The sequence below is a fragment of the Biomphalaria glabrata genome, chromosome 17, assembly GCF_947242115.1.
Source record: "Biomphalaria glabrata chromosome 17, xgBioGlab47.1, whole genome shotgun sequence".
Classification (NCBI taxonomy): domain Eukaryota; kingdom Metazoa; phylum Mollusca; class Gastropoda; family Planorbidae; genus Biomphalaria; species Biomphalaria glabrata.
This window is the reverse complement of record NC_074727.1, coordinates 11871414-11891488: the sequence shown is the minus strand read 5'-3', so window position 1 is coordinate 11891488 and position 20075 is coordinate 11871414. Positions and strand designations below refer to the sequence as shown.

Sequence of the window (20075 nt, the reverse complement as noted above, 5' to 3'; positions counted from 1 at the left end):
TATGGATATATATCTGGGTAATAAAAAGATAACCAGATCTAGATCTAGATACAAACTAAGCCCTGGTATTTTCTTTTTATCTTTTTTTTTGTTTTGTAAGTGATGAACAGCCAGAGTGTTTGCTAATTGAAATGTTATAGCCTACAATATACGCTGGATAAACTGATGTGCATTAATGATTGTGTCTTAAATGTCATTATTATACAAGGGAAATAAAGAGATTTTCTTATTTATTCTCTTGGCAGATTAGAAATACATTTGATTCTTTAAAACATGACAGAGACAGATGAATCTTCACCTCTCATAAAGTCTGATTCTGGGACTACCAAAACAAATGGCACAGGTCAGTCTCTTAACTTTAAATCTGTTTTATAATAACTAATTGTCACTGGGTCAGTCTCTTAATTAATTAACTTTAAGTCTGTTTTATAATAACTAATTGTCACTGGGTCAGTTTCCTAATTAATTAAATCTAATTTTAAGTCTGTTTTTATAATAATTTATTTTCACTGGGTCAGTCACTTAACTTTAAGTCTGTTTTGTATAACTGATAGTCACTGGGTCAGTCTCTTTTACTTTAAGTCTGTTTTATAACAGCTAATTGTCACTGGGTCAGTCACTTTACTTTAATAAGTCTGTTTTATAATAAACGTCACTGGGTAAATTGGGGCCTTATTAAAGAGTACAAAGAGTGGCCATCATATTTTATATAGTTTAGAACGTGAAAGAACTGAACCATATGAATGATATTCATCAATTTTATGACCCAAAGTTTGAAGTACCAGAGAACATAGGAAAATAAAAGCAAGTCTGCATATAAATATAAAAAAAAAAGTCTAAGTGAAGATCTAGAAGATTCAACACATCTTCTTGGTCATGTGGTATGAGCTAAGGCAGCGGTTCTCAACTTTTTAAGTTCGGCTACCCCTTTTTACAATCCCCCACTTTTCTGAGACCCCCCCCCCACAACACACACACACACACACATACAGCAATAAAAGAATAGACAATAACAATCAATATTTTTGATGGTCTTAGACGACGCCTGGCAAATGGTCAATCGACCCCCAAGGGGTCGTGATCCACAGGTTGAGAACCCCTGAGCTAAGGACTGTTATCTCCATGATCCTGGTCCCTGCCCCCCTCCCCTCCAACGTCCTGAGGGAGGTTTGAGTTAGGATGTTATAATTTTCAATTCTGAAGCATGTCAAACAAACAAACATCTGTTACGCTAATTACTAATATCATAAGGAAGTCAACAAAGAGGATTCATTTCTACATGCAAAACTTTAAAAAAAAAAATTGTTGGATTATTTTTATTTTTTTTTTAACCATTTAACTTTTTATAAAGAATACACTAGAAGGAAACCTTTTTTTATTCATAGTATTCCTTGAACTTAATCTCTAACATCTCTAACATAATCTAAAGTGTCAAAGAGAAATAATTGTTATCAATGTAACAAAGTAAGCTAATATGTACTTCGGTCAGATTATGATCAAGTAACTCGAATTTTTTGTTTTGCCAATATGCAAACCATGTTGTACCATCACTGTATTTTATTGTGTGTTTAATTTCAAAGCTATAACATTTTTTAAATAAATGTGTAAACAAAGATATACATTTCTTTTTTTTTAGTTTTAGTTTCCCTTTCAGACCCTCGTAAGATGTGACCCATTCGTTTCCTCTACAATCCAAAGATCTGCATCTCTATTTTTCTTTGAACATCTCCCAGAGTTTGGTATCTTCTACTTTGTCATACCACTGTATTACAAGATTTGTTGAATGGTGCTTTGTCTTTTACTAGCTAACACTTTTTTTGCTTGATTATAAAAATTCAATGAAATAGTAAATCAGTCATTTTATATTTTGTTAGTTTACTTTTTAATTTATACTGTGGATGGGTCACATTAGACATTTTGTTTCAGATGCCATACAAAACGATATTGTTGATTCACCATTGGCTATTGTACCACTGGGTGCTACTGCAGTCAAAAATAAAACAGAAGAAAAAGAAAAGTTTGCTTTTCGACGCTTGACCAGAAGAAATAAATTGGTCATAGTTCTATTGTCCATGGCTAATTTCTTTACTGGATGTGGCTACTCTTTGCTGGCTCCATTTTTCCCACAAGAGGTGAGGGGCAGGTAAAATGTTTATTATCTGTATATAAAATTTCTATTTTACAAAGCTTATATCAACTCACTCTGTCTGTCTGTCTGGTTATTTCTCTGACACTTAATCTTGGATCAAGATGAAATTTTGCACTATTGTTTCTTTTACCTGACAACACAAGAATCAATTTAAAAAAATTAAACAATTAACTGTTGGTAATTAATTATTTTGTTTGGTTTCTCGAACATAGGAAAGAAATTGTTCTTTACTGAAGTAGTGGTATAAGTTGAATTAGTTTCCTTTATAAATAAACAATACATAAGTATACAATCTTCTTTAGTTATAAGCACCTCAATAGCAGAGTGGTTAGAATGTCAGCTTGAGGAGGCATGGGCCATAAGTTTAAATTCAGATTGTCCCCCACCCCCTTTTTTTTTTTTTGTAAATGCTTTTAAAAACCAAATACAGTAAAATTCACCCAGACTCATTTCTTTCTCTCCCCCCCCCCCCCCCCCCCCCCCCCCCCAAAAAAAATAATTTCATTTTCCCAACTGGTCCAGATTAGTAATATATATAGGATCATATTGAGAAAGCTAAAAGCATGAAATAATGTTAAACAAAAAATATTTCTAGTCGCACAGATTTATTGTTGTTGGTCGAGATCTTTTACAAATTTAATTGCATGACTTATCCAAACAAACTGATACAATTACACTTCATATAAGCTTTGGTTTTTAAAAAAAAAAGCATTTTATTTTTTTTTTTTTGGTTATTGGTGTTTTTATTGTACAAGGCAATACTAAGATATGAATTTATATTTATCATGCTAGAAAATCCTGAACCTAAAAAAAAACATAGAAAAAAACTTGTATACATCATGCCACTGTTGAATAACTGCCTCAGAAAATTATCTAATGTGTGAAGGTTATCTACACTAGTTATAATAATTGTTATTTAATAAGATAATATAGTTTAACTTAGAGTTGTTGTGGAACTCATATATAACAATCTGTTACTGGTACCTAAGTTTAATGGTTATAATAAAATATATGATAAGTTTTAACTTCCCATTGCAGGCTGTTGCTATCAGTTTATAAGATACATTGTTTAATTTTGTGTTTACAGGCAGAGTATAAAGGTGTCTCCACAACAGTTACAGGATTAATTTTCAGCCTATTCCAGCTAGTTATCTTTATCTCCTCTCCAATTTATGGAAACTTTGTAAGGATATTTTACAACTTTTTATTATGATGTATTGTTTACATTGGTAGTACAGTAGAATCTCAAAAACTTGGCACCCAACAGTGCTGTGCTCTTACCCAATCATCATGTTGACGATGAAGCAGCAAAAGAGAGTGCATTCATACAGTGTGGACAACATTAGAACTTTGTACATTTCTGTAATTTAAAAAAAAGACAGTTGTAGCAATATAGGATTGTGGTGGCTGAGTTGTAAAGGGGTTTCTGGTTCAAATCCCAGTAAAAATTTGAAATTTTTAATTTTGGGAATTTAAGGGTGCTTTGAGTGTACCTAACTCTAATGGCTACCTGACATTAGTTGGGGAAAAGTAAAGGCAGTTAAGTTGTGATGGCCACATGACATTCTTGTTATTGTTCATACATTTCCTTTAATTATATTTGGGCAATTTTTTTCTCTGTTGTATTTTCTGTATTTTTCTTTTCAAACCCCATTTATGATAGCTCTGCATTTTTACAAACTCTGGCACATCAGTACTTATGTTTTCTGAACTCAACGAAAATTCAATAATGTTTTTCCATTAGAGTTAATTAGGGTCTTATATGGTGAGCACAAAGCATTGAGAATTATCCTCAAATTTCACTTAAAAACTCCAGTTTCTCACCCTCACCTACATGTGAGCTTTAACTTGGCAGTCATCAACTCAGGTCACAATGCTGTCATAACCGTGTATCAAATGTTTAATATCAACCTCCACCTGACTTTTGACTTGAAACCAAATGTTTACCAATAAAGATCAGCTTGTCCCTTTTTAAATATAAGGAATGCATCCTTTGAATTGTATGCATGACAACATAACAGCATATCAACTGTTTAGTTTTATCATTTTTCATTGACACAGACTTAAGTTTTATATTTATAGCCTGCACAAATGTTTTAATACTTATGCCTCTTTTCCAAATAGCTGACAAGAATTGGTCCAAAATTTTTGTTTGTTTCTGGCATATTAGTTGGAGGATCTTGTTCTATTTTATTTGGGTAAGGTTTGACTATCAAACTTTCATTTAAGTTAGGTTAGTTTCTTGTTTATTTTTTAGGACTTTTTTATGCCTCTTTATTTAAGCTAAAATAATCACATAAATAGTAATAGCATGTGACAAGTTATTGACAATACAAAGAAGAAAAAGAAACTCTTTAATTAGCAATGTAAATAGTTTAAACCAAATGTTGCTTGACTCGATTAAATAATTGGATAGAGTAATGTCATGACAGTTATAAATGTATTCTTATATTAGGCGCAGTGGCTGAGCAGTAAAGCGCTTGGCTTCCGAACCGGGGGTCCAGGTTCGATTCCTGGTGAAGACTGGGATTTTAATTTCAGGATCTTTGGGCGCCTCTGAGTCCACCCATCTCTAATGGGTACCGGACTTTAATTGGGGAAAAGTAAAGGCAGTTGGTCATTGTACTGACCACATTACACCCTCATTAATCTTGGGCCACAGAAACAATGACCTTTACATCATCTGCTCCATAGATCGTAAGATCTGAAAAGGGAACTTTACTTTTTTTATTCTAACATTACTCATTTACATTAGGTGTTTGTTCTTTCACTATCATTTGTTTTTTTAAAACAGTATCCTTGATAAAAGTCCATCAGGCTTGCCTTTCATTATCATCTGTTTTGCTTGCCGAAGTGTCGAAGCATTAGGACTCTCGGCTTTAATAACCTCATCTTTAGCAATCATCTCAAATGAATTTCCAAAACATGTAGCGACTGTTTTTGTAAGTTTCATCTTCTCATGTTGTAAGTATTGTAGAATAAAAATATTTTCCTGAGGCCACATCTCCAGGGTAAAAAGGACAGTCAATAAGGATTTTGGTTTGCTAAATGTTAAAACCTTTTTTTTTTAAGGTATCAAAATCTGATGAGTTTTTGAAAGCAGGAAATAAGAAGCTACCTAATAGTTTTACCTAATACTAATTGGAATCCCCTCCTTTTTATTTTATCATATAAATTGCATCCTCCACATTCTAAAAGTAAAAAACTTCAGTAAGGCAGTAGCCAGTATATCTCTGTATTGTAATGCTATTTTTAAAGACAATATAGTTTATTATTTCAAAATAAAAAGTGCAATTATCTATTCAACTTTATCTTATCTTTATTATCTTTCTTTCTTAGGGTTTTTTGGAAACATCTAATGGTATAGGTCTAATGGCTGGACCAGCTATAGGTGGATTTCTTTATGAGGTACTATTAAAAGTTGTATCTATAGCTTATTATACTAAAGCAATTAAAAACCCTTTATTTATACAGTTAGTCAAAGAGGAAATTTTTCCTCATAACAGGCTGGTGGCTACGGTTTACCTTTCTTTGTGATTGGCGGTGCAGTTTTAGCTACTGGCATGCTGATGTTTTTCATTCTACCAGTTCCACATGGTAACAACCCCTATTTATGTTTAATTGATATTAGTTGGTAGCAGTTTTGAACAATTGTAAGCTTTATTGAATAGATTAGAAAGTAGTAGTTTTAATAAATGTTGAAGTATTTTTTCTATTTGTTTCATTTTTTTTCTTCTTTCAGATGGTAATTTTGAAAGAAAAGGCAGCCTATTGAAATTATTGATGAGTCCTATTGTATGGTTTTCTTCAATCGGCATATTAGCCAGTAGTATAGCCATTGTGTACCTTGATCCAATTTTTGCTAATTATTTGGAAAAGGTGAATACAGTTTTACTTCTTTTATTTATCTTCTATATATCAGTGTTGGTGGCTGACTGGTAAAATGCTTAGCGTCTGAACTGAAAGGTTTCAGGTTTGAATCTGGGTGAAGATTGGGATTTTGAATTTCTGGATCTTTAGGATGTTCCTGATTCCACCCAACTGTAAAGGGTACCTGACTTTTATTGGGGAAAGTAAATCCGGTTAGTCATTGGGATAGACACCCGCATTTACCATCGGCCATAGAAACAGATTACCTTTACATCAGCTGAATAATAGATCACAAGGACTGGAAAGGGTACTTTAGTTGTTTTTTTTAAATTAGGGTTATATACATTTTTAATGGCTATTTTAATTGTAGATGTGAATCTTTAAATGAAAGATTAGTCTGAGCACTATTTGTAATTTGCAGATGAATGCAGGTATTTTATTTTTGTAAATTCAATTTCATTTTTTATACTTAAATGTTCTCTACTTTTCTTTTTATTTCAGTTCAATTTATCCACATCTACAATAGGCTTGATATTTGTCATAGCACCTGGCCTTTATGGATTAACATCACCTCTATGGGGCTATATTAGTGACAGAACAGTAGGTTATTTAAGACTTGATAACATTTTAGGCAATGAATAGCTCTTAAATTAGAAAATAATAAGTTAAAGTAATTGTAGTTTTCTCCAATTTTAGACCCCATTTTTTTTTACTAACTGCAACCTGCATGTTTGGTCAATTAATTTAAAATACTGAAGATAGTGAAGGCAGATTCATTTTAAAATAAAGGAAGGAAATAATAAATATGTCTGATTACTAACCTCAAGCTACATTGAAATTGATTTTATTTAAAATATTTCCTTTATTATAAACATTGAACCAGTGTTCAGGGAAACATATCCAAATCTTAATGACCTGAGTAAAGATCTGGGCTATATATTAGTTATTGAATTAACAAATTGATTAAAAGGGAGCAGAATACATTCTGGTAATCTGTTTTTGTGGCCATGGTTGATGTGATTATAATGTGGTCATCTTTTACTTTCCTCCCAAAATGTCAGATTTGCATTAGAGTTGGGTGAATTTACTGTCATCCTAAAATCGCATCATTCTTTAAACTCATACTCATCAGTTTCAAAATTTTGACATTATCTATTACCTATCTTGCTCTGAATAAGATGAACTCATAAGGCTGAGCATTTTAGTTTTACTAGTAGAAGTAAGAAGTATGAACTTTATACAAGTGTGATAATAAAAGAGGAATGTCAATTTCATGGATTTTACAAGATTCAATTTGAAACTATAGTTTGTCGTAGCAGGCTAACGTAGAAAAAATATTAATTAAACTCAATTTGATTCATGTTTGTTTTTCATAATAGTGTTTTCTATCCTATTCCTAGGGATATAATCCTCCAATGATAATTCTTGGCAACTTAATGTGTGGAATAGCATTTCTTCTGATAGGACCAGCTCCATTTCTGTCTTTCTTACCAGTGTAAGTTTTTTTTTTTTTTTTTTTTAATAAAATTTTTAATTTGTCAGCAAATCTTTTTTTCATAAACTTAAGGGTTGACTATAAGTGGCAGTTAAATTAGAGTTATCTTTTCTATGTCCGATATGTTTCACCTTCACCTGTCCTTTAGTATGTTGGACCATTGGGGCACCACACAAGATTTGTCGACCGTCTCTCTACATTCCTCTCTGTCTTTTGCCTCTTTCAATAACAGGCCTGTCCGATTTTTTTATGTTGCCTTCCCATCGCTTTCTCTGTCTGCCTCTTCTTCTTTTTGCTACTACTGTTCCCTTAAGGAAGGTCTTTATTGATCAGGCAAAAATCAGTCCTGTCGAACTCTGACTTGGTCGTTGAGTTGAAGTAGTTTGTTGACTTCGAGCTAATCCTTGATTGTGATACGACCTGTTGATTGTTTGAACATGGTCGCCAATATAAAGTGGTGTTTAATGTAATCTAATACTTTGTATTAATGTCGTCATAATTGTGCGTTCATTAGAAGTCACCTAAAGCGCGCCTCTAGATAATCAAATCATAAGAGAATGAAGACTTAATATTAAGCTATTGAAAAACATAAGTGATACAAAGTGAAAATTGACATATCAGGATGAAAACATGATGAATCAAATAAATGTATTGCAAAATGTAACTATATAGATAAAAGTAAAGTGAAAGAGCTCATGCTAATTTTAAGCAAGTGTTAAAAAAAAAAAAAGAGAGATCATATTTTTTAAACATTTTTAAGTGATGTAAAATTGACAATAAAGCTTTATCTTTGATTCTGAAGATTAAGATGAGTGCAATATTTCATGTGATCTCGCAAACCCAGCTGCAACATGCATATTTTGCCTCATCTGATGTACATAGAACCTTGTCCTTTACCATTTGTATTTTGTTGGCAAGGGCTTTTCTTTGGGTCTCAGTTGTGTGTTCTGCAACCTCCGTGAGAGCTCTCTTGACATTATATTGTTGTTTTTTTTGTTTAATGAGTGTTTAAACCAAGATGATTTCATAAGATGCACCTATTTCTTTTATTCATCATCATAAAACCTAATATGTAGTTATCATCATCATCAAACTCCATTAGAGTGAGGGATTGAGAGGCTCAAATCCTCTCTTGCAAAAGCCCTGGACGGAAACCCTGCTGTCTTGCATAGTGCATAAAAGCACTGTGATAATCCGCCTTTACTTTCCCCAACTAATGTCAGGTTCAGGTACCCATTAGAGCTGGGTGGAATCAGAGGCCCTTAAAAATCCTGAAATTAAAAATCCCAGGATTTGAACCCAGGTTCAGAAGCCATGCGCTTTACTGCTCAGCCACTGCGCCTCCAATAGCCTGAGCCAGCCAGGAAAACCAATGACTTGGCAGAATTTAAGTCATTGGTTAACATGCATGGTTAGATGCATGACGTGTAGGACGTAATCATCTTCTTTTTTTAAGTAATGTCTGCATTTTATAAGATAAAATAACCCTGAATGCACTTAATGTCTTTTAATTTCACAGCAAGTTGTGGGTCATTATTATTGGTCTTGTCATCACTGGAACTTTCTTTGGTGCCACTGTTGTGCCTTCTATGAAATGTTTACTGATTGGTGCTTTGTAAGTCCAACAGTTTTTTGTTGTTTTTTTTTAGGAAAAGGTTGACTTACAAATTTTACTTTGTAAATGCTAGCTGAAAATTACAAAATAAAAGTATCTTTACATTTCAAGAAAGTGTTTTAAAACTAAAAGAAATCATATTTGATTTCGAAATGATATTTTTCTGATTGTTTTATACCAAATATGCAAAGATTTGAATATTTACTATGTTTTATTGATGACCTGGTTTACATTTACAGGGAGGTTGGTTTTGAGGACAACTTGGATACATATGGAGTTGTTTCAGGGCTGTTTGTCTCAGTTTTCTCTATAGGGTAAACATATTTTTTCATTGTAAGTTTTTACCTCATTTATATATCAGTCAATTCAATTCATCTGTTGGTCTGGTCAAAATATTGTACACGTTATTTCTCCCCATTCTTGGAGCAAGTGGAAACTTTGCACAATTATTGTCAATAACAACACGTGATTCAATTTTAAAAAATTAACCACTTATTTGGTCAATTTGTTGTGATTAATTAATTATGTTTTATATGTGCTTTTTTTGTTGAAAAGGGAGTCAAAACTTACAATAATAGGGTTTAATCAGCATTATAATCTCCCCTATTTAGTAATTTAAAATTAAAAAAAAAAAAAAAAAATGGCACCAGACATGCCCTCCAATAATCTGAAGTTTGAGCCTATCAATAATATTCTTTTATTTATTCATTTTTACCTTGCTTATATCTCTTTCTGTCTATCTGGTCATAGTCTTTTCTACATTATTTCTCCCACTTCCCACTCTTAGAACAAATTGAAATTTAATAATTATTCATTCTCAATGATAACACATGAATCAATTTTAAGAATTTAACCAATTAGTCAATTAATTAGTCATAATAAATTAATTATGTTTTATATGGAAACTGTACTAAATTATACTAAATTTATACTTCACAAGCAGGAGTAGAAATTTATATACCGATATCATACATAAAAAACACTTTCTTCAATTGAAAATTAAAGATTTTTTAGTGGCATTGATAGCATCAATAGAGTGCTCGAAAAATGTATATATTCATTTATTCATTAATGGCTACATAAGCCTTTTTTGCAAAATATGTGTTTACAAAATTTACAAAAGAAAAAAGAATAAACAAACAACATAATGAACACACACATACATACTTAGAAAAGTGTAGGGCTCTTTAGAGTATAACATGTCGATTGCACGTATATGGTTAAATTTGGAGTTATACAAAAAAATTATTATTTGATTGATTTCAAAGGATTGATCCGATTTCATTCACTTTAAGCGAGGTTTTTAATACGTTTTTTTTTTATATTAAACTTGTCCTATTTAATCCATAACTCAGAAAATATTGGGTTGATAGTTAAAAGAGGGAAGCCATTATCATGAAAAAGTAGCCTTGAATATACATACATTAATTAACCACAGTCAAAATTTTCAAGCAAGCATACTTCACATGTACTAGTTTAAGAAACAAAATTCATTTAATAATATAATCACTAAAGAAACAAAAGAGTTGTTTATTATAGTAGATGATGCTAATTTGTTTTTAAAGTCAAAATTGCAAAACAAACTTACAGATAAGGTTACAGCACAATTTTTCTTTAAGATAATAAGATTCTTAGCACTAAAAATTTTCATATTTTGCTACTGATTTACTCCTACCTTTAGTACTGCACCCTGTGAAAGTTGGTCTTGAAGTGTGTTATGTTTCTGTTTGCATTCCTTTTAGAAATGACACTATATTACAGAACACAGCAAGCAAGTTAAAACTGTGAGACAATTGACTCAATTTGCCAGACGTCCAAAACATAATTAATTAAATATACCATTCAACTAACAGCCGTCTAAAAAAAATTAATCACATATACCATTCAATTATCCATCCATCTAAATCATTATTAATTACTTTTACTATTCTATTATCCAGCCATCTAAAACATTAATATTCACATTTACCATTCTATTATCCAGCCATCTAAAACATTATTATTCACATTTACTATTTCAATTATCCAGCTTGCCAAGCTATTTTAAAAGCTCCTCTAAGTTCTAGTACATGTCATGGGAGAAAGGAATACATTGGTTTATTTTTTTATAACCTATTGGCCATAAAATCTATTGAATTCTGCCTCTTATTCTTTAAATATTTCCTTTTTTTTTTATTTCCTTAGGTCCTTTATAAGTCCAATGATGGCTGGAGTCCTGGTGGATGAAATAGGCTTTAGAAATGGGGCAGTAGTAGTGAGTGGGATAAATTTTTGTGTGGTAAGTACTTCAATCCTCATTCACTAGTACCACTTATTTGAGCAGTTTCTTCTTCTTCTTCTAGTCAGCTTTTTGCTGCTGAGCTGTCAGCTCTTTTGCAGACTGTGCCAAGGAAAAATAGTGTGCTGTTCTCTTCTGTAGACTGTACCAAGGAAAACTAGTGTGCTGTTCTCTTCAGTTGTATTTGAGCAGTTAGCAGGGTTTATTTTTTTTAATGCCACAAATTATGTTTAGAAAATTTTTTTTTTAGCTTAGAAAAAGATTCAATCTTATCTTTTAAATTACAGATGCTCTTTCAAAGACATGTCCTACAATGTTCTTAATGTATCAGAAATGTTTATTTTATTCTACAAGAAAAGTTTATCTAAACAATGTCAACAATTCTGGCTTTAAATTTAGGTTATTTCATATTAATAATTGTTTATTACCTTTGCAACATTTCTCTGGTTTGTTGTGATAGTTTACTTAAGACATAACATCTGAAGAACTATTTCGTACAAACATAATTTTTTTTATATAAACTAAACAAAGTGACATGAAGACATTACATGATATTTATTTACATAAACCTGAATTTCTATCAAATTGTTTCAGATGATTTTGTCATCTATCTTTTTTACTCTACGTTGGTATAGACGTCCATCCCTTGCTGATGATGTTTATGTAAGATATGACAGTATAGTTCCTCAGGCTATGACGGATGAACGGGTAGAAATTTCTTTTTCTGCAGAGTTTTCTAAAACAAAAGGTAAATAATGTATTACATAAACTTGGTACTAGACTATCAGATTTAGAACATTGTTATACAGAGAAAAAGCTGTAAACTTTATAATTTTTTGGCTGTACTTATATAAGCCAATCGCCTATGAAAAAAAAAACATTGAAAAGTCTAAATGACAGTCTAGCGCGCAACCCGCATGACCATGCTGCCATGTTATAGTCATGTTTAAGTGATGCCAGTGGATATGGTATACATAAATGTCCAGCACTCTGACCTTGGAACAAAACATTTAGTTTTGGAAAGATGCTTAATAGGCCTACTATTGGATGTGTTGAAGTGTGATAATTGCTGTGTGATAATACATAGATGTATAAGGATATCATGAAGAGGAACACAAATTAATAAAGAAAGAAATATACATTTCATTATTAGGTGGGAAACTTTTCAGACTACATGCATAGAATAAATATATATTTCAGTTGCAGGAAAAATGATCTTTAATTTTCATTTAGTAAATGAAAAAAAAAAATTTCCCCTTTCAGACCTTGTAGTCTACAGGGCAGATGATGTAAAGATCTGTTTCTGTGGCCCACGGTTAACGAGGGTGTCAATCAGCACAATGACCAACTTTACTTTTCCCCAACTAATGTCAGGTACCCATTAGAGCTGGGTGGACTCAGAGGCGCCCAAAGATCCTGAAATTAAAAATCCCAGTCTTCACCAGGATTTGAACCCAGGACCCCAGGTTCGGAAGCCAAGTGCATTACCGCTCAGTCAGTGCATCTCCTTAGTAAATGAAGCATCCATGGAATGAAAGAGTTTTGTGGGGTTTTTTTTATTAATAATGAAAGCAGCTGTCCATTACCGGTATTTATTTATTTTTTATAAAATATGCAAATATATTTTATATCCGTTATTTCATTGTTCTATTTACAGATAGCCATCCTTGATATGATAAACATCAATTTGTTTCTGCCTGCCAATGATTTTGTTGATGTATATTTTTAGCTTAGAAAACTTTTTATTTTAAATGAATTCTTTTGTTATTGTCAAATGTATCAATTTCTCCCAGAGCGACAAAGTATAGAAGTTGTTACTAAAAATGAGATTTATCAAAATATATTTAGAAGCCATTGAATTAATACCATTATTTTAAAAGGATAAATTCAAGTCTTCTTTCAGTCTCAAAATGTGCAATAACTATAGAATCATGGTTGAACTGTACTGCAATTCCTATGACCCTGGGATTTTTAGACCTCAAACAGGACATTCATTCTACAAAGCTGTGAATATTGGCAATGATTCAGATATTACACTGTACATAATACAAAGAATATACAAGTATTGTTGATGAAGCTCAAAGCTTCATTCATCTCTGTTGTACTTTGATATTTGTTATGATTTCATTAATAGGAACTGTTCATAGTCAAACATGCTTTAAATTATTTTTTACATCCTTGGTTGTACTCATTAATCTTTCCATTAATTCGTTAATGGCTGCTGTTCATACATTGTTCAGGATGGCTGTCTGGTCATGTGGTATATGTGCTCTGTACTGTTGTCTGGATGGTCTTGGATTTGAACCCTAACTGCTGCCATTCCCCCCCCCCCAATGCTGTGGGAAATTTAGGTTAGGATGTAATCATAAATTCTGAAGGAACACCCAAAACATGAAAGCACAAGTTACATTGAAATATCTCATATTTATGTATGTGTCAACATTTTTCTCTCTCAGCAATATTTCAACAAGTCTGTTTGTCTTTCATGGTTACCTGACATCATCTGTGTGCCATTGAAAAGTGCTCTCAAATCAAGCATTGCATACTTAATATGGTGACTTAGGGTTAAGAATGAGTCATGTGTTACAACTGTACCTGTTTAGTTGATGCAAACTAAGTTATGGAATTATACTGCAGGGTCCCTAAAGATTGTTAATATTTAATTATATTTTTCTTAAATATGATTTCTTATTCATTTTTTTGTACTAAACATCAAGCCTTCATAAGTTTGCTTTGTAATTTTTCTTTGTTGATCTGTTGAATGTCATTCAAAAACAAAACTGTGCATCGCATGTAACATAGCTGTATGTATAGACCTGATAGCCTTATGGTAATTGATCATTGTTCATATCATTTGCATTTCCTTAAGAGGACTGTCATCTTTATTCCTGCTACTTATTTCTCTCTCCACTACATTCCCTGTTAACTTTGTTCCTAGTGCACAAAGACAGTAAAACTTAGATAAAATTGTAGTATGAATTAAGAATTTTTAAAAAGATGTAAAACAGTGTAAATCACATTACAAATACTTAGAAGTAATTTTAAAAAATTATTCTGTACTGTCTAATCAAGTTGCTTGAATTATTTCTTTGTAATATCATTTGAAAATGAAAAAAAAAGCGACAGAACATAACTTTTTAAAAATTATTTACATATGGAAGAGTTATTTTACTTTATTTGCTCTCATGGTATGAATGATGAACAGAATGCACAATATGTGGTCTGAATCTTTTGACTTTTCTGATGGCATCTAGAGTTTTGTTAGTGTTTGGGGTCAGTATGTTGAAAGAAAGACTGCTTGTTTACTGTGGCTGTGTTTGGTATGTTGAAAGAAAGACTGCTTGTTTACTGTGGCTGTGTTGGTATGTTGAAAGAAAGACTGCTTGTTTACTGTGGATGTTTTTTTGGAAATAACATTATTCTTTGTTATGCTAAATTAATTTTTTGTGTTTAATCATTTAGTAATTTTAAATGTTAAATACAAATTTATTATTAATCAGTCAGGAAAACCAATGACTTAGTAGAGTTTAAATCTCTAATCAATATGCAAGACTAGATTGACACACATTATTCTTTTTTTAAGGAATGCCTGTAATATATAAGATGATGAGTTATTGTAATTTTTGGTCTCTATACCTGGTTGCCAATGTTTTACACTTGGTATTCTTTGGTACATTATCTTCGATAAATATTGTTTTGTTGAGATAGTCTTAGATAGATTGTCTTGAATTAATAATTGTTATATTTTTGAGGTATTTTTATGTAGATAATCTTGAATAAATTTTATTTTGTTTAGGTACTTTAAGGTAGATTATCTTGAATAAAAGTAACCTACACAAATAAAAATTATAATTTTCACTGAACATTTTGTCAAGTTGTCGAAAGGTCCAGATGCCACATCACAAATATGTTCATTGGTTAGAAAGAAAGGCATAAATTGTAAACAAGTTATCTTATATATCCAAAAAATATGCAAAGGGATTATTTGACTCTATTGAAAGCCAGGAAGACAAAAGGATTTGTGCCTTTCATGACTGAAGAATAAATAAATTTCTTGTATTTTTCAGGAGATGTCATTTTAATAAATTTTAACTACTTAAAATGCCTTGTACCTATATCCATTTGACATAAACCAATTCATTGTCTTTTTTAACACAATTTGCATTGTCATGGAGCTATTTAAAACTTAAAATAATTTTGAAAATTATGAACTTTGTTATTGCTGTATAAATCTAGAAACAAATGTGATTTACTTGTTGTTTTTTTTCAATAAGCAGCTAAAAGTACACTAACATTTCTTGGATCTTTAGTATTATACCATCTAATAGTTACACCTATTCAATATTGCTTCTTAATTACTCTTGATTACCTATTTTAAAATGTCATTTTTTTTTAATTTTACTTTTTAAAAAAAAAAAAAGCTAAATTTGGCATTGTTTAAAAATTGTTTTTCTGCATTTTTTTTTTTAGAAATAAGTATTTTATTTATTGTTTTTTTTTATCAATGTCAGAGAAAATGTCTACAATAAATAAGTTATTAACCATATAACATATTATAGTGTTGTGTTTATTCTTATAAATATGTTCTTAGTTGTAGTTGTTGCTTATATTTTAATATTACACCAATTACAAGGCGATAGTTTTAAAAGCTGGAATGGCTGGTATGTGCTCTGGACTGTCATCTCACTAGTCCTGGGTTCAAATCTGCCTGCCACCATATAGCCTAACATACCCTACTATACTGCAGGAGGTTTGGGGGAGGATGTTTAAGTTAATCTTCAACTCTGCTAAAACAAGGTTTTTTTGAAGTAACATATCTGTATTTTATAAGATAGGAAGATAATGGGTCTGTCGTTGAAAGATATTCTATATATCCAAGGCATATGACAGAATGGAGAAAGACGGTGGTGCCTCAACGGTTCTTATCTTATCTTATATAATACAGACGTTACTTCAAAAAAGAAGATGATTACGTCCTACCCGTCATGCATTTAGTCATGCATATTAACCAATGACTTAAATTCTGCCAAGTCACTGGTTTTCCTGGCTAGCTCAGGCAACCCATTCCATGCTCTAATAGCACTAGGGAAGAAGGAGTATTTGTACAAATTTGTCCTAGCATATGGGACGAGGAATGTGCCTTTATCTTTGTGTCTTTCAGAGTATTTTATTAAATTTTGTTTTTGTATTTGAAGATTATGGTTCAGTGTTTTGAGCCTTCTGTCCTGAAGGCTTTCTAAATTTAGTGATTTTACTAAAGGTGTTACTCTAGTCAAATGTGAATATTCGTTTGTTATGAATCGCACTGCTCTATTTTGTGTCTGTTCTAGTTTCTTAATGTTTTCTTGAGTTGAGGGGTCCCAAACAGAGGATGCATATTCTATTATTGGCCTAACCAAGGTTAAATAACATTTTAGTTTTATGTTCTTATTTGATTTATAGAAATTTCTTTTAATAAATCCTAATGCTTTGTTTGATTTTTTTGTAGTTTCATCAATATGTGGATTCCATGACAGTTTTTCATTTATTATAACACCTAGGTATTTTGCGTTTTTAGTCTGTGTTACTGGTTTGCCATGAATAAGATAAGTGGAATTAATTTGTTTTAGTTTTTTTGTTACTCTTAACAACTGACATTTTTCTAGGTGGAAAGACATGCTCCAATTTGATTCCCATTTCTGTAATTCATCTAATTCTCTTTGTAAAATATCTGTGTCTTGTGTTGTTTTTATTGTTCTATATATTATGCAATCGTCTGCAAATAATCTGACTTTTGTTCCTGAAGTAATGCAATTTGGTAAATCATTTATGTAAATTAAAAATAGTAGTGGACCCAAGACTGTTCCTTGAGGTACACCTGAGTTTACTGTTATCTGTGTTGATTTAGAACCATTTATTATTACAGTTTGTTCTCTCCCTATCAGAAAGTCTTTAATCCACTGATGCAGTGGACCATTAATGCCGAAATATTTTAATTTTTTAAGCAAACTATGGTGGTGAACTTTGTCAAAAGCCTTAGAAAAATCTAGTAAGATAGCATCTATTTGTTCACTATTATCTAAACCTTTTGAAAAATCATCAATTAGTCCTATTAGTTGTGTTTCACATGATCTATATTTCCTAAAGCCATGTTGGTATGGTGTGACGACATTATGTTTGTCTAAGTGGTTTATGATGTTGCTACATATTATGTGTTCTAGGATTTTACATGTGATGCTGGTAAGTGATACTGGTCTGTAGTTTCCTGGGTCAGATTTTTCTCCTTTTTTAAATAGGGGGGTGACATTAGCTTCTTTCCAGTCCTTTGGTACTCTGCCCTGGTTAAGTGAAGCCTGAAAGAGTATTTTGAACACTGGGACTAGCTCATTACTTAGTTCTTTGAGTAATCTAGCTGGAATACCATCAGGTCCAGAAGCTTTATTTGGTTTGGTGTTGGCTAATAGTTTTTGAATTCCATTTTCTTGTACTACTATATCTTCTATGTTGTCTACTTGGTTCAAATTCAGTAATATGTCTTTGTCTCCTGGGGCTGAGAATGCTGATGCAAAGTATTTGTTTAGAATGTTTGCTTTAGTTTCATTATCATTATGTATTATGTTATGTTCATCTTTTAATGGCGCTACGCCTGTTGTTTCCATTTTCTTAGACTTAATGTATGACCATAGGTTTTTGTTGTTATCTTTAGATATTACATTGTTTATGTATTCACTCTGCAGTTGTCTGCTTACTTTTTGGGTTAAGTGTTTAATTTTTATATACTTTTTGTAAACTCTTTCTGCATTAGTTTCTTTAAATTTTCTATATAGGTTTTCCTTCTGTTTACAAAGCTTCTTTAGTCTATTATTAAACCAGCATTTATTTATTTTGTTTGATGTGTATTTAGTTGGTATATGATTTTCTATAATGCTTTTAAGATGGTTTTTAATGAAATTCCAGAGGTCATCGACTGGTTGGTTAATGTCTTTTTCTAATAAGAATGTTTGTTGAAAGTTTAATGCAGCTTGGTGTAGTTGTGTTAGGTTACATTTATTCCAGAGTAAGATTTTTCTTTTGGGTTTTGTATTGGCTACTGCTTTTATCTGACTGTGTATTTTTATGATCTCATGGTCTGATAGACCAGGGATAATATCATAATCAACTACTAATCCAGGTCTGTTGGTTAAGAAGAGATCTAATGTGTTGTTTAATCTAGTTGGCTTTTTAATGATTTGATCTAAACTTAGGTTGTGTAAAGTTTCTATGAAAAGCTCATTTATGTCCTTAAGGTTTTGGTGTTTATCTATGGTTAGTGTTTTCCAATTTATATCAGGTAGGTTGAAATCACCCATAATCCAAAAAACTGCATTTTTATTTGTCTCTTTAAGTGTAGTAATCTGATTACATAGTTCCTGCATGTATTCTAAACTAGAATTTGGTGGTCTGTAAATGCTGCCTATTATTAGGGATGTTGAGGTGGTATTAATTTTACAAAATGTTGATTCTATATTTTTTGAGTTAGGTAAGGTAATTTCTTCTGCTAAAAGAGTGTTTTTTATTGCTAAAAGAACTCCTCCATGATTATCAGCCCTATCTTTTCTAAAAATTTCATAATTAGGCCTACTATTGAAAATTTCTGCATTATAAATTTCAGGATGTAGCCAAGTTTCTTTGCCTGCAATTATGTCTGGTTTCTCACATTCTAATAAAATTTCTAAGTCTGCTGTTTTGTTCCTAATGCTTTGAAAATTTATTACTAAGGTTTTAAGGTATTTTGGTGTTACTTCTTTAGTATGTTTGTTTAGTGAGGCTGTTGTATTAATTTTAGTAGATTTAGGTTTAACAGGAGTGGATCTGGCTAGTGGTTGGTGAGTTTGGTTTGGGGTGGTGTTTAGGATGTTGTATGGGTTAGAGGTGTCTGCATCAAAGGAATCAAACAGTCCTGATGTAAACTGAGGTAACCCACACGGTACACAGTGCCATGATGCATCTTTGTTGCCTAAGGCATAATACACAGGTGTATTCATATGGAGACATGATGCATGGTACCATTCATCGCAGGTGTCACATTGAATGGCTTTCTGTTTCATGGTGCATATTTTTTTGCAGATGCTGCATCTATCTTTAGATCTAGGCCCTGGATTTGACTCTACATCCCCTGCTATTAATATTAACAGTGATAGGTATTTATTTCTGCTGTGTCTGAGAACTTCCATTTGTGATGGGTAATCTTCTTTAGTGTTATGGATGTGTATGTTAGGTTCAACAGAGGTGAAGGTAGAGGACTTTAATCGAAATTTCCCATTAATGGAATTACCACGTAGAAACCAGAAAAAAAAATGGCAAGGGGCCTAAGCGGCACGGAGGTCACGGCCTAAGACTACTAGAGATCTAAGAGGCTAAAAAGTTTGGCAATCTGTTCTCGTCACCTTGATGGTTCGCCTTTTTCATAAGTTTTTTTTTTTTTAATAATGATTTTAACAGTGGATTCAACTTTGGTTTGATGACACAACCACCACCACCCGGCTACGCCCATGAATGGAAGCTCTAGTTGAGAGTTTGTCACAAAACTAAAAGATGTCCATCATGTTCTATGTTTCTTTTTAGTTTTTACTCCAATTTAACCCGCCGACATTTCGTATTATTGTGCAATGAGCACAAACCTATATATACCTACATTTGAGTCTGTGGC

General features: G+C 31.9%; 1 protein-coding gene across 1 annotated transcript; it reads left to right on the top strand.

Moving 5' to 3' along the window:
* The first annotated feature begins 121 nt into the window (after window positions 1–121).
* Window positions 122–15960, top strand: LOC106068087 (MFS-type transporter SLC18B1-like). Its single transcript, XM_056015611.1, has 15 exons — window positions 122–343; window positions 1927–2132; window positions 3237–3332; window positions 4274–4347; window positions 4944–5091; window positions 5489–5557; window positions 5656–5746; window positions 5892–6028; window positions 6521–6619; window positions 7420–7514; window positions 9034–9129; window positions 9369–9443; window positions 11314–11407; window positions 12002–12155; window positions 13065–15960. Exons 1-15 carry the CDS (start codon window positions 274–276, stop codon window positions 13076–13078), a joined length of 1518 nt encoding a protein of 505 aa, XP_055871586.1. The 5' UTR covers window positions 122–273; the 3' UTR covers window positions 13079–15960.
* Window positions 15961–20075: the final 4115 nt, after the last annotated feature.